This window comes from Pinus tabuliformis, chromosome 1_2 (assembly GCF_031772625.1).
Source record: "Pinus tabuliformis cultivar Carrire ecotype Pingquan chromosome 1_2, CPIR1, whole genome shotgun sequence".
Lineage (NCBI taxonomy): Eukaryota > Viridiplantae > Streptophyta > Pinopsida > Pinales > Pinaceae > Pinus > Pinus tabuliformis.
In genome coordinates this window covers 1,150,848,307-1,150,863,930 of record NC_142298.1, presented here as the reverse complement: position 1 = coordinate 1,150,863,930, position 15,624 = coordinate 1,150,848,307, and the positions used below count along the sequence as shown (strand labels likewise).

The following is a 15,624-nucleotide window of genomic DNA, read 5'->3' as shown; positions in this document are numbered from 1 at the left end:
ACGGTTGAAATTACCATAGAATTTACTCGCATGAAGCATAACTAACAAAAGCATTAAGGATAATTTTAGGGTGAAAGTTATGAAACTTAGAAGCATGGCCTATAAAAATGCGGGAATGGCTCTGAATCTGCCCAAAGCATGTTGCCAACAGTGAGACCATAAGTCCGAATCTGGTCTTGGCCCTTAGAATTACCAGACAAAATTGTGGCTAGTGGTTCAGCCATCCTTCATCCAGATATTGAAAAGAAAAGAGAGCATCCCACAAGGTTGTCCTCGGAAAATAATAATAAGAATAAAGCATGAATGCATAATTTCCCAGAGATGAGCAAATGACGCAAAATTTTAAAAAATGAGCAAAACTTAATCCATGTCCTTTGCAACTGACTCTACATTCAAGCCAAATTATTTTTCCTTTATTATGATTCAATCAGAGTCATAGCAAGTTTGATCGGATTTTAGACGCACGGCCAAGGTTTAACCTGCTTGGGCTTCCATTACTTCCAAAATAATCTTAACTCTAAATAATAACCTCAACATTTGAAAGTACAAAAATGAATATTTTCAATGAAAAATATGATAAATATTTGGAATAAGAAAATCTCCGGAAATTGCCCAAGCATCTCTATAATTTTCAATCCACTTGCATGCCTCGTCATTTTAATTTCTCGAATATTTTGTGTGCAGCCTGCATTTTACAAGGCACCATGTCAGAACTGAATTCAGTAAGAATAAACATACAGCGTAAATATAAGAGTTAAAAGTGAAACAAACATGATCTTAAAGATCACGAGGAAAATATCTTACACATTTGTCAACACAGTGCCAATAGTCGAAGTACTGTCCAGTACAATGCTTATGCCCAGTTTCATCTTGTTCAATCCTTTTCACACATGCCTGCCAGATACAAGAATACTTTATAATTGAAGGATCATAAAGTCCAACTGAATCTGATTTTCCTTGCAATAACATTGATCTACAAGCATATTTAAAAAAGTGCAGCTACTAGAGGTGGTGGAGAAGGCCTTAAGAGACCAGAAATCATTGACAGAGCTTTTAGTGCTAAGCTATACTATCTGAAGGTCTCTGATGCACAATATTTAGATGGAAATACCTCAGCAGCACATTCTTGGAGTATTTCTTCAGAGGGAAAGACAGGCCTAAGGAAAGGCATCCTAAACACCAGGTGATGGGTGGAGCAATATCGCTTTAAAAGACACATGGGAAGAACCCCCTTCGAACCCCCCCAACAGAACTCTGAACCTAGGGAACACTGGAAACTTCTGAACATAGGGAATACTCAATACTCTGAAACCATTGAAGAAAAGACTAGATAAAGGTCAAAGACTATTGGACAATCGAATAGGTAGGAAGTGTTGAATCTCGAATTTGGGCCGTATCATGGAAACCCCTCAAAGATTGGCAAATCCAAATACCTCTAGATGTGAAGGATCCTTTAATGTTTATCCCAACAATTGTAACAAAGGAAAACATCCAACGGAAATCCAAGATAGGTTCAGATGGTTCAACTAGGCAAAAGTTCCTTGATGGTGAAGAGATATTTCTTAGGTGTTACAGAGGAAGAACAACAAATGTTTTGTCTGGCCATCCTAAGTGGTCTAAGATTACTGCTCTTGGTTGACCAGCTGCAAGCAATAAAACTCTTACCCAGCTAGCATGGAGGAAAGAAGGATTTCAAGGTCACTCAATATGCAACAGCTGTCAAAAAGTGGAAGATCACACCCGACATCTTTTCTTGGAATGCTGTTGAAGTGTTGCACTCTTTGTAGGTAATCTCAATTGACTGGAGATCAGTTAGTGGATTGATTGGTTGGGTAAAATGGCTAGAAATGAACCTCAACAAGTCTAGTTGATAAGATAATTTTACTGCTGTCCAATGGATGACCACAAAAGTGGGTCAATGGGACTGAAGGATACATCTAGTACCATCACAATGTGGGAATGCAAATGCAACTCCTAGAAAATGCCAAAACTAAAACTAGGATAAAATGAAGTAAAGAAGCATACAACAGTAGAACAGCCTCGAGAACATGTATATACTATATAACTGGATCAAGGGCCTCGGTGATGTAGAATGCTAAGTGAATAAGTGCAGACTCGACGTCGATGATGTCAGGAATGCCCAAGTCTGATAGCCAATGGCGATGGGGATGACAGTGGCATTGGCTCACTATTGGAGTCCTCTAGATCCAACGAGGTGTTTGCACGATCGGGGAGAGGGGGGGGTGGGGGATTTAGGAACGAGGGATACTCATAGCATTTAAGGCCGAAGGAAGTGAATTGACTAGAACAGAAAGTCGACAACGGGATGCTCAAAGTCAATTCGACAAGAAGACAAGTCAACAATCGATTCAATAGGATGATGGTCCAGTCAAGAGCGGTTATATTAGTTGAAGTCAACACGAAGTTGACCAACCAACAGAAGTTGATAATCAACTAGAATAATCAAAGGGATCACAGTCTCACAGTCAAGCATATGCGCATAGTAGACTGAGACTAGTAGTCCACTGGTGGTTGAAGGAAATCGACTACAGTCAAAACTGATCAGAAAATGATTAGGAATCCCCAGATTCCTAGGGGATCTTAGACAATGATCTTTAGCTACCTGTACTGATTTGAGAAGCTATGAATTAGGGTTTACTGTTCCTATAAATAGAGCATGATGTAAGACTAATGAGAGAGAGATAATGAGATGATAAAAATTCACGATCAATGGAGATCGGGTGATGTATGAGTGCATTGGTCTTAGGTGTGGACCAAGGTCAATGTTCATTGTAATCTAGTTGAAATGTTCAATCAAGAATATAATAGTTGTGACGCTCAAAGGGTGGTTGGATTTCCCAATTAGGGGTTTGCAAGGTAAAATCTGTGTTGTGAGAATCTTTATGGTTGGCCATTGTTTATTTTATGTTCTTTAAGGTCTCTCATGTGCATTTAAAGGATTCTGTTTGTTTTTTTTTTCTGTTCTTTTTATCTCTTGTTTGTGGTTCTAGGGGAATCAGCAATTGGGCCGATCTCATACTCGCATGACACGGCGTCAATTCTGACTACTACCACCATAACCCCTAGGTGGGTCCTTGTCACCCCCACCATGAGACCATGGGTTAACAACCGAGTGATTTGAAGTTTGGACCATACAAGAGAATGTGGCAGGGCATTCCTCTGAATATCTTCATATTCATTCCATAAAGATTCCTATAAACATTGGTTTGTTAATTATGAGCATCTATATGTAATTTTCTGGACTGTATATCCATGTTACCGGATCAGTCAGGCCTGGGGACTGGATCCGCAGATCCCTGGATCCAATGTCACATGGTTCAGGTTCGGCAAAGATTATGTTCGATTCGAGTTTGAATTTTTTGATGGGGTTCGGATAAGGTTCACCATTAGGTTTGTCTATAAAATTATAAACATTTTCTATTTGTATAGATATATTAACTTGAAAATGAAATATAGGATAAAATTGTAAGAAATCAACATCAATAAAAAACAATGCTATCACGAACATGGAAACTGCAAGGATAGATTACAAGCTTGTGTTGTGACATGAGGTTATGAGTTTTGATCTATGGACTTGTCACTTGATTAATAGTCATGAGGTTCGATGATGTTTGCCGAACCTCAAAATCTTTTTAAGGTTCGCCGAAATTCGAACCTCAAGGTTGAAGTTCGACGAACCTTGTGACATAGCCTAGATCAGATATGGATCCAGATCCAGATCTGCCAGGATCCGCCCAGTATATGTCCATGACAATATCAAAACGTCAATGTCAGCAGCATGTGATCCAAAATGTCAATAACAAGAAAAATCAGTGGATGCTATGATGAATTTTCTCAGGTCATGTGTTAACAAATGGATTATAAAGCCATCAAGGGTCTTTCAACAGCTGAATACCATTATAAACTTTAATGCGTGTTCCGAAATATATTTAAGGAAAACTTTATTAAACCACAGCCAGTTACATATTCTAATTAAAAGTAAGATGTATAAACCACTTATTAAAAGTAAAGTTACAGCCACCTAACTAATGTAATGTAATAAGTTAATAGCTAATAATAAATGTTCAATACTTATAAAAGATATATTAATTATAAGTTTATTAATCTAATATATTAATTATTTTTATTAAGTATTATAAATATTACATACATATAATTTATATATTTAAAAATTTATATCTTGTACTATGTAAATTTTATTTCAAAAATTATAAAAATATTTAAATATATTTAAACTGTTTGTACTTGTTTCCTTGCCGTATCCAGATCCCAGAAAAATGGGGGATCCTGATCCAAATCCTGGTAACTTGGCAGTATATTCTAGCTGCTTCATTTTTTACTGGGTGAGCTGGATACATACTTGAGAAATATATTTTTTACTTCTTTATAGAAATTTCCCCCCGGTAGGATCCTTTTTGATGGCTGCTCTGGAGCAGGATAAATTTTTTAGCTGTGTTTATTGCTCTCTCTGTAAAAGGATTGTTTGAGATGCAGAAAAGCCTCTACAAAACGTAATTTCCAAAAACAATTCTAAGGGAAACAGGATCTCAAGTAACATTAAACACAAAAAAGAGCATATTAAGAAGTAAATAATGATGAAATTGCAAAAGAACATATCAATTGCTAGGCAGACAATAATGATAGCAAGAATAAAACAATTTTCAACGAGGATACTTGCAACGAGGCCCTTTTAATAAGTTAAGGGTAAGAGTTTTAACAAGCATCACTCTAAAATGCAGGATTAATTAAATCATGTCAACAAATAACTTCAGAACCCATTCAAGGAAATGCAGTCCTCCAATCTGATACCAACAAAGATTATAACGATAATAGTTGCTTATATGCACTTTATTAGTCTTGGGATTGACTTCAGCTGTGTCATATTTTCAAGTTCTTACTTTCAAATTCCCTATGCTGTCATCATGAACAGTGTCGCATGTGCACATGTTCAAAACTAATCTAATTGCATGTGGAAGCTAGCTTTACACCTAAAATCTAGAAGTTTTGTTTCTGATCCTAATAAGGAGTGTAATAACATCCTTACTAACATTTGTTACAATTCTAATTCAAGGTAAAAGCAACTCGAAAGGAAATTTGTTATATAAATAATAGGCTAATAGTATTTAAATAAATACTAATTTTTTTACACGAGTAAAAGCAAAAGGAAGAGGAAAAGAACGATTATTATATACTCAATGGCATATAAATAAATGATAATTTTTGCACACACACATTATTAATCACGATTAGTGGCCATGTACTTATATAAAGAGGCATGATTATAAAGTGCCTTTCTTTCATGTTGTTCTTTCATCAGTCATTGTTCCATATCTTTTATTATTACTATATGGAAATATTTCTAATTTTTTCATGATGAAATTTCTATTTCACTTTGGAATGAGCTGGGCTACTGTCCCTTTACAAAAACTTTTAGAGTTGTTTGTATATTTTATAGAGAGAACCCAAAGGACCTATCTTAGTTGCATAGACATCTGTAATCCCCATTGCATTAGCTTGCTTTATATCTATCTAAAAATACTGATATAATTTGTTTCCTTTTTTACAATAGCCTTTCATTTTCCTCCCTTTCTCTTTCTTTTCCCTCAATATCCCCTCGCCAGGTCAATGGAAGTGGTTAGAAAATATAAGGGTTCAAGTTTTACCAATGACATACCCATGCTTGTGCTCATGCCTGCGGATTCATACCAGACATGCAAGAAAAATTGGTGCTAGCTTCAAGCCCAACTTCAGAAGAATAGATGCCCCCCTTCATGCCTTCTAAGCAGAAGGTAACATATTTGAATAGTGCTAGTGCTGCCCCACCACGCCCCACCATAATTGTAAATCTGGACATGATAGTCTCATTGTGATAAGAAGCAGCTAGTTCAAAACAAAAAACCTTAGTTCCTGTTATCCCTCCTACATTCATTAAATTATAATTACATCATATAAACAATAAACAACACTATTCAACAATGCACAAACATCAAGACAGTAGACAACAGATTTTTAGGTGGAAACCCTCCAAATAAAAATCACCAAACGCTTCTTAATATTTGTCTTCAATAATTTACATCCATTAGGAAACTCCAACTAAAGGACGCCCTAACCCCCTGGCTTTACCAACTCCAACTCCCTAGTTTACATGCTCCAACCTGAAGGATGCTCCAACACCCTATTTACCAGTTGCAACTGGAAGCACACTCCAATGCCTTGTGCAGGCAACAACCTGCCCTAGCACCACCCCGCCACCCTAATCAGCTAGGAGACCACGTTTCATATATTTTCAAACTAGATCCACCTGTGCTCAATATCAACCATCAAAACAAATAACTGACTCTATTAATCTGCAATATTGGCACAAGGTCGTCAACAACAATACCAATTCTTTCTGCTCAAAGATCAAACCCTACCAACTCTGCTCACTACAGCAATAATTTCTCTGCTAGTTTGAATACATGAACCTCTAAATATCAACAACAAACCCTATCTCAATAGTTAGACTCAAGTCACATGTGCCTCCGTCAAACCCTAGCAGTAATGCAACAAATCAGCATATACTTGCAAACCCTAGCTCAGCGTGTAGAAGTAGATCAATATCAAACCCTAACAGCTTATGTTGAGCATCTCTGTGTCAATAAGAGTTAGTAACCAATCCCTGTTCAACATCAAACTTTGGCTTCGTATGCCTCTGGTGTACTTCATCATCAAACCCTAGTATATTTGGCATACCTACAATGCATGTCCTTGTTGAAGTTTCTAAGTTTACTTAGTTTAGAAACCCTTCACGCACTTTTTCTGATTTATTCCTACCTACTTGTTATTTTCTTTAACAAGTTATTTACAAAGTAAATACTGAGAATAAACATCAATGCATGCTCAACATATTACAGATCAGCAACTAAAAGAAACAAGAACAAACAAACCACATGAAACCATTATTTTTTGGACCAATGTCCCCAGAAAAACACAACGCGGGAAAATCGGTGCAGCTATCTGAGGGTTTTCTTATTAAGCAATTTCAGAGTACAAACTGTGTGCCGAAACTAGCCTACCCAACAGAGAATTTCCTTAGCAACTATACCTCACAGTTTGAGAGAAATCTCCTAGTTGACACCCTGGAAAATCCTTCCAACAGTTCCTCAGCCCTAAACTGCTCTGCAACCCCAACGTCTGCCCAATCTGTATTGCGTCAGCCTCTCCTAGCCCAGCGTTGGCCCTGTGTCAGCCTCCCTTGGCCTGCGTCAGCCCTAAGAGGCCCCGCGTCAGCTCTGGGAGCCTCTACGTCAGCTACGTTGTCCCTCCGGTGCTCTGCGCAGCACTTGGCTACCTTTGTGTGGCCCTGCGTGAGCCCTTACTAGCTCTGCATCACTCTCCTTGGGTGTTGCGCTGCTCTACCAGCACAATCTTGCCCTCTCTGTTTCTCTGTACTCAATGCCCCTCAGCTGCTCTCCCGATCACTGATTCTATCTCTCTTAGCAAACCCCACTCTAGAGAATAGAATGACTGATCACTCTCGTGTGTTCTCCAAGTGATCCTCAAGCCTCTTATACTTTTCCCGTTGACATATCAACGGCCGAGATTAAGTCCCTAATCAACGGCTAAGATTAGATCTAGCTTGATCCATGTCTTTTGGACCCTTCTAACACAGATTCATATTAATACACATTAATATTTTATTTTCCCTAAGTTTAGACTTAGAGACTCCATTAAAAATAATAATATCTCCTGATCTGTTTAGAATCCGCCCAAACCATTTCTGGGTATTGGAGATCTCATGTGCCCCAACCTCTCCACCAAATTTTGTGGCTAGAACACATTCGATGCTACCCCAAATAAACACTCCCTCTTAACGAGGACTATGCTCTAGCAATACTCCTCACTGAGTATTACTCTGATCATCTGGCATCCGTACCTATGTTGATGCTAGGCCTTCCTACCCAGCATCCTTTGCATTGTTGCCTCCTATACTGCTGCCCATGGTTTTGCCACTGCCACTGCTGCATTTGTACGACAGCTCTCTCTACATCCGTGTTGTTGTTGGTCCTTTCTCCCAATACTGCACCTCTTCTCATCGAGTTGCATTGTGTCGTCCACTGCTGCACTGCAACTCAGTTACTGAGAAGTAAGTAACTGATCTCCCAACTGAACTCCCTATTGGGCTAGACACAACCACTGATGTTGAAGCTCCCTCTATCGCTGACAAGTGCTCCCTCTCTCTGACCTCTGTGCTGTTGCAACAACTCCCTACATCTCGCACCGTTGCACACCTCTCTGTGCCTTCCTACACTGGTGCAACACTCTTGTGCCTCTCGCACTGTTGCAACCTGCTAGCTCTGCGCTATCTCGGGACTCCTGCACTGTAGCTCTCTCTACCGCTCCATCCGCATCCGTCTCTACCCACTCAGCTAGTCCTGCTACTCCTCATCGGGGCTCCTGTTGCAAGGTCTAATTCAAGAGGCTGGGTACCTCAAGGATCCTACCCCTCATCGCCTGTAGTCCTCCTGACTGTAGCACGATGTCTCCCCACTTTCGCTCAAGTGGTGTGTGTGCACTCATGGCACAGTCATCATCTGTCAAAACTTCCTTCTCTGCCCATGCTAGCGCTGCCTTAGTCTCGGAAGACTCTCCTTTACTCTTCTTCCTTGGGCACTGGGTCACATAATGACCCATCTCCCCACAGTGGAATCACTTGATCTTGGAGAGATCTTTCTTCTTCCGCTTTTCCTGCTTTCCCTCAGATGCTAGGACCACATCCTCCTCCTCCTGCTTGACCTTGATCCCTTTGTTGTTGCTACCTGTCTTCGACTACCGTCTGATCTCTTCCCGACAAAGAGCTGCCCACATCTCATCCCAAGGTGGGAGAGTCCCTCTGCCCAGGATACTCTGGACAAACACTTCCCAATCTTCTGAGACAGCATTCAGGGTTGCCCTCACCATAAGCTCCTAATCCGGTGTCGCTCCTATAGCAGTCAACAGGTCTCAGATATCATTCAGTCCTCCGAGGAAGATGTCAATCGATTGACCCTTCTTCATCTGATACGGCGTCATCTGGTTCTCGAGCAGCATTCTTCTCTGCACAGAGGTATGCTGGCACAGGTTCTTGAGAGCCTCCCACATCTCAACTGTCGTTTCCTTCTCGGCTATATGTGGTACCACATGATCCTTGACCCCGTCAAGGATAATGCACTTGGCCCTCGCCATCGCCTCTTCATACTTGTCTTTATCATTGGGGTCGACTGGGATAGCTATAACCTTCAAAGCAAAGGTCTTGACATGATTCATGTCAAGCACCGATAAGATTCTGGCCTTCCAGACTGCGAAGTTCAATGCTTCGTCCAGTCTATCCTGGTCTCTTACCCCGTGTAGTGCCATGATGCTCCTCTACTTCCCTCCTGGAAGTTCTTTGTTCGACTCCTCTGAGTCTCTACTTCCCGTCTGGAAGTTCTCCTCGGGACTCCCTCTGAGTCCTGATTTCCCTCATGGAAATCCTTCTGCCGCTTGTCGAGATGCCCCATACTCTACTCGTCTTATGCAACTGCACTGCTGATCCAGGTTCCTCGGCTAAAAACCTTCGATAACAACTCCTCTAGCCCTGCTCTGTCAGGTACTGTTCTGAATACAGTACCTCACCAGCTCCACTCTACAATATTTTTGCAGCTTTCTAGACTCCAGCAACTACCTCTCTATGAACTGCATCAGCCCCTCTCTGCCTCACGCTGGCTCTTCATCACCCCAGATGGGTCTGCGTCAACCCTGGGATGCCCTGCGTCAGCCCTCTAGCCCTTTGCGTCAGCAACGCTGGCCTCTTTGAGGCTCTGCGCAGCTCCCGACTTCTTTTGCGTGGTTCTGGCTGGTCTGCGTCACACTTCTTGGCTAATGCGCTGCTAGAAACAGCTTTTGTCACCTCAAGACAACTGTTTTCTGTTGCTATTGCTCCACTCGGCTAATGTCTTTTAGTCCTCCTGTGATCTGCAATCACACTCTGATACCATGTTGAAGTTTCTAAGTTAGAAACCCTTCATGCACTTTTTCTGATTTATTCCTACCTACTTGATATTTTTCTTTAACAAGTTATTTACAAAGTAAATACTAAAAATAAACACCAATGCATGCTCAACATATTACAAATCAACAACTAAAAGAAACAAGAACAAACACACCACATGACACCATTATTTTTGGACCAATGTCCCTGGAAAAACCCAATGCGGAAAAATCGATGCAGCTATCTGAGGGTTTTCTTATTAAGCAATATCAGAGTACAATCTGGGTGCCGAAAATGGCCTACCCAACTGAGAATTTCCTTAGCAACTATGCCTCACAGTTTCAGAGAAATCTACTAGCTAAAACCCCAGAAAATCCTTCCGGCAGTTCCTCAGCCCTAAACTGCTCTGCAACCCCAGCGTTTGCCCAATTTGGACTGCGTCAGCCTCTCCTAGCCCAGCGTTGGCCCTGCATGTCAGCCTTCCTTGGCCTGCGACAACCCCAGGAGGCCCTGTGTGAGCCCTTGCTGGCTCTGCGTCACTCTCCTTAGGTGTTGCGCTGCTCTCCCGACACAATCTTTGCCTTCTCTGTGTCTTTGTATTCAATGCCCCTCAGTTGCTCTCCTGATCACTGATCTATCTCTCTTAGCAAACCCCACTCTAGAGAATAGAATAACTGATCACTCTAGTGTGTTCTCCAAGTGACCCTCAAGCCTCCTCTTATACTTTTCCTGTTGACATATCAACGACCGAGATTAAGTCCCTAATCAACGACTAAGATTAGATCTGGCTTGATCCATGTCTTTTGGACCCTTCTAACACAGATTCATATTAATACACATTAATATTTTATTTTCCCTAAGTTTAGACTTAGGGACCCATTAAAAATATTAACTATTTTAATATCTCTTGATCTATTTATAATCTGCCCAAACCCTTTATGGGTATTGGAGATCTCATGTGCCCCAACCTCTCCGCAAGAATGAAAAACCAAGAAAACATAAGAAGTTCGACAGTTTGTAGCTGGGACCGTATATCATTCGAGACATAGCTGGACCAAACTCATTCCATTTGAGCAGATTGGATGGCGAACCACTTGATCTACCTGCGAATGGCCAAATGCTCAAGTTGTTCTTCAAAGATGATATCTGATGCCATAGGGCATCCTTTGTATTGTATTTCTATCCCTACTCCATGTTATTTCAGCATTTTATTTCTGATTTAGGATTAGATTTACTTTCCTTGTTAATAAATGAAGAGCTTCTATCTTTCATGTGCTTAAATGTTATATGATGATTTTTGAATGGACGCTACTTATTTCTGATGTGTGTTGCATGGGTGCAGATTCTGGATTCTCACATTCCTACAGTGCAGCAACGTGTCCCCAAGTAGAGCCAGATGTTGACCACTATGAGTCAACTACCCATAGTAGTACACCCCCTTTTCTTTGCAAAAAGGGTAGCGCTTGATCGACATGTCCGTGCCATTTGACAGTCATCGACAGCTTGATCAATCTATGTTGTAAACCCAGTCTGCATGTGTGAATTGTAAATAATCCTAGCAGATATGAGTCATGTATGTAAATTGTCTAGGTGGACCTAATTTTCTAGTGATAATCTACGTTCCGGAAGGTTTTTCGTCTCACCGATCTATGATCGACAGAGTTTTCCTTCAACCTAACCCCAAAGCCAGAATGGATTTTGTCATTAGAATCTTAGGAGAATCCTAGTGTGTTAATCTGCATGATTATAGTTGTGTCGCAGAACTGGGTGGTTTATGAGGGTCTATGTCAAATGGGTTCTCCCCCTTGAGATGTAAAGTTGTAAAAGTCATGATGTAAAGTGTCTCGAGGGTTAGAAAATGTTTTAATCCCCTCATAAGTCCTAAGTCCTAGGTCCTAGGTGATTTTTCCCAAGGCTAAGTTCGAGGATCCATTTAAAAAATAAATTTAAAATTTAAAAATTAAAAAAAATAACTGAAAAATAAAAATTTTAAAAAAATAAAAAATAATAAAATTTATAAAATAAATTAAAAAATAAAAAAAAAATAATAATAATAATAAAATAAAGTAAAAACCTAAAAATAATAAAATAATAATATTTTGAGTAAATAAATGCAGAATTTCAATTTTTTAAAGCATTAAAAATTCAACGGATGAGATTAAGAGATATCTTGATCCTCATCGACGGTCGAGATCATTTTGACGTGGATCACTCGAACTAGCTGTTGGGAATTTTTCCTTTAAATAGGGTGCTAGGGGTCATTTGAGATCATTCGATCTTGGAGTCTTGTGCTGAAGAAGCTCTCTTGTAAACTTTTTCTGGTGCTAATAAAGAAAGACTTTGGGGTTGAAATCTTGCTGGTGTTACTCTCTGGAAGTGCTGTGAGCATTTTATTTTCTGCATATTTTAATTCTTAGCCATTAGTAACAGCTTATTAAAGAGTATTGTTGAGCACAGGTATCTTGTTCACTTGCTAGGGTTTGAATGGTATTAGAATTTCTGAAGTAATGGCAGGTATCTCCATTGCTTTTTGAGATCTAGTACTGTTTTTCTCTCTTTATTGATGGTTGAAGTGAGCTGTGCAGGAAACCCTTATTGAAGAAGATCAGTGGGCGTTTGGGGAAGTTCTCGGCTGAACCAGCCAACTCCCGCAAGCACTCTCTTGCAGAGCCCAGCCAGTTTCGATCCTGGGTTTATTATTTAAGTTTGTTTTCTGATTTGCATGGGAGATTTCTAAAGCATTTCATAGCAAATCTGAAGTTCTGAAAATATTATTGATGATAACTGACAAATTTGGCTGTTGTAGAGCTATAATTTTGTAATTTTGGACCAGTTTGCAGGGTTTTAGTTTTAATATTTGCATATATTCTCCAGGTGCTTGTTTTCCCATTGCAGGTTGCAGGTCTGATAAAAATTTCTTTTATGTAAAGCCAGATCTGGCCCCAGAAAATAGCTTTTGCAGAGGTGTTTGTCTCAGATCTGAAGAAATTTTTAAAGTCTCTGAAAAATTTCAAGTGTCCTTGCAGTGTTTACTATACCCCTCACCCTCCTCTCTGTACGCCATCATCAGTTGTTGTTCTACAAACGTGCCAAATCTGCCAGCAAACCTCTATCTTCACCTACACGCAGTCATTCCTACAGCATACATCAAATTCCTGGTTTATTTGCAGCGTTGGTTTTTTTTAAACGCCCCTCACTCTACCGGAATCTCTGCTTACAGTCCTCCATCCTCCCGCTGCCACACTCATCTGCGTCCCTCAAACCAAAAACATTGCCCACGCTGCTTGCATCAGACACCAAACTGCAGAGAGAACGTATTTTTTTGGGGGTATACACGGGCCAGACCTGCGTGCTGAGAGAAATAAGTCTTCAGGCGTTCCATCCACCATCGAAAGCACTCATCCGTTGGACAACCTGTGTGTTGCGTTGAAGAGCATTCCGCCATTAAGCATTGCTAGAAGCTACAAACCCGTCTGCAACCTTTCCTTCTGCCATCGAAAAAGCTCCCGCCGTCAAGCTCCCGTCGACCTGCGCAGCACCAAACAAGCTCATCGACTTTCATTTGGTTGTATTGCAAGTTTCGTTCTGATATGCATAGTTCGAATTTTTTTTAGATTAAAGTTTTAGTTGTAGTTTAGGCATTGTATTTTTTATTTAGGCTAACGTATAATTTTTTCTGTATCGCATTTTTTTTTATTTAGTTTTCTGGGTTAGTTTTTTTAGTTTAGTGTAAAAATTTCTTTTAGGATTTTAGAGCTGACTTAACTTTTAGTTCTAATTTAAAATTTTAAATTATAAAAATTATAAAAAATAATAATAATAATAAAATAAATATATATATATATATATATAAAATATAAAAAGTCCCTTTTTGACTTTAGTTAGGGTTTAGGTTTTATATTTTGTTTAAATTCCCTTTTTTAGATTTAAAGCTGTAGATTTTAATTTAGATTTGATTGTTTTATAGTTTTAGATTTGCTTTTGGTATTAGAATTATATGTTTCTTAGTTTAGTTTTGCTTTATGTCATAAAAAAAAATCAATAAAAATAAATAAAATAAAATAATAAGAATGTTTCTTTTAGTTTAGTTTTATTTAGATTTTTTTTATTTAAAAGCTCCATCTAGTTTTAAAATTTTGCTGTATCTGAAAAAACATAAAAATATTTTGGAAATATTTTGCCAGATTCAGTCTTGGCTCGGGGATCTATCACGTTTTATCTTTTCTGCTAAGGCTAAAATTTTGATGTGAAACTAATGTTTATCATTTTTATGTGATTTAACATGCTTGAATGATCATGAATGTGATATATGGTTAGCGTTTAAAATTTCGTGGTTTTATATCGAACTTCATCTTTCGAAGCTTTAATCACTGGAGTATCATTTAAGCATTTTCTCTCATTTGGTAAAAGTTAGTCTCGAGCTATTTGATGATAAATGATTGCTCTACATGGTTTACTTTTCTGCAGCATTTAGTAAGTAATCATTTAAACATTAACTTTATAAGGCACTGGTCTATTTATTTAACAAATCAATTTAGTGCTTGTTCCTTCGTGTCTCCCAACCCAACTGGTTTACAGTTGGTCATCCATTTCCCTATAGGGTCTACCCCCCTTAGCCGCGGGAGACAGGCTTAAACGGAGAGATCAGGGATCAGAGTGACAGCCCCCAGTCTTAGCGTTGTCGTGACAATCTGTGCGACAACAGTTCCTATTAACATAATCTTATATGGCATAAACCTGATATGAGAGTAACCTTTGTTGGTTGGAACAGTGAGACAATATTTCAGTGATTTGAAGATATGCCATTGACTTTGACTTCATATCACAATTATCCTAATGAAAGGCAGTGTCAATGTCTATTTTCATAGCAATGTTGTCTAAATCCAATGTTTGACAGTGATCATAACGTAGGTTCTGTCAACAGCAGCAAAGTTAGGGTTTGCTGCAGCATAGGATCGGAAGCTCTAAGATTTTATCACTGAAGCATTACTATATGATCATATTGCTGAAGGTTAGATGACAGGTTGATGCTTGAGCAGGGCAGATGATAAACTACGGTTTGATTACCTAAGATGTTGTGGTGTAGTGATATGACATGACTTGACATAGTAGTGAACCCTGTGACAGTGACATTTGATAGTAGTGACTTAGTGACAGTAACCCTGTACAATTTATAACAGCATGACGTATGCCAGTTTTTGAGCAGAGGATTTGATATATCAAGTTGAAGCCGCATTGACAGAGTTGACTATGACAGAGTACTTGGTAGAGTTGGGTTTGGTATAGCAGCACCAGTGGCAGTGAGACTGTAGCCATGTTGTGCAGCGGTCAGATTTGGTATTGAGATTAAAGAGAATTGGGTTGCTCAGCAGATAGGGTTTGTCGTACAGATTGGGCAAAAGCAGATTGAGAAAAAATCATATTGCAATTTGTTTTGAATTGATTTTGAACATAGGTGGATTCAATCTGAAAATTGTGAAACATGGTCCACCGGTTGGTCAGAGTGGCAAGGTGGTGCAAGGCAGGTGAGCGGAGACTCCTTCATGTTGGAGCCTGAGAACACTTCAGGGCGGCAAGGTGGTGTTACGGCAGGTCATACCCTGCACAAGGCGTTG

General features: G+C 39.4%; 1 protein-coding gene across 2 annotated transcripts in view; it reads right to left on the bottom strand.

Moving 5' to 3' along the window:
• Window positions 1-391: 391 nt before the first annotated feature.
• The window catches only part of LOC149210284 (cytochrome b-c1 complex subunit 6-1, mitochondrial-like), a 147,755-nt gene continuing 132,522 nt past the window's right edge, over window positions 392-15,624 (bottom strand). For both annotated transcript variants that reach the window (XM_089396673.1, XM_089396672.1), the window contains exons 3-4: window positions 805-894; window positions 392-685 (exon numbers count right to left, since the gene is read on the bottom strand). In XM_089396673.1, coding sequence (XP_089252799.1) covers window positions 653-685; window positions 805-894 — 123 coding nt within the window. In that variant the 3' untranslated portion in view covers window positions 392-652. The remainder of the gene's footprint in view (window positions 686-804; window positions 895-15,624) is intronic.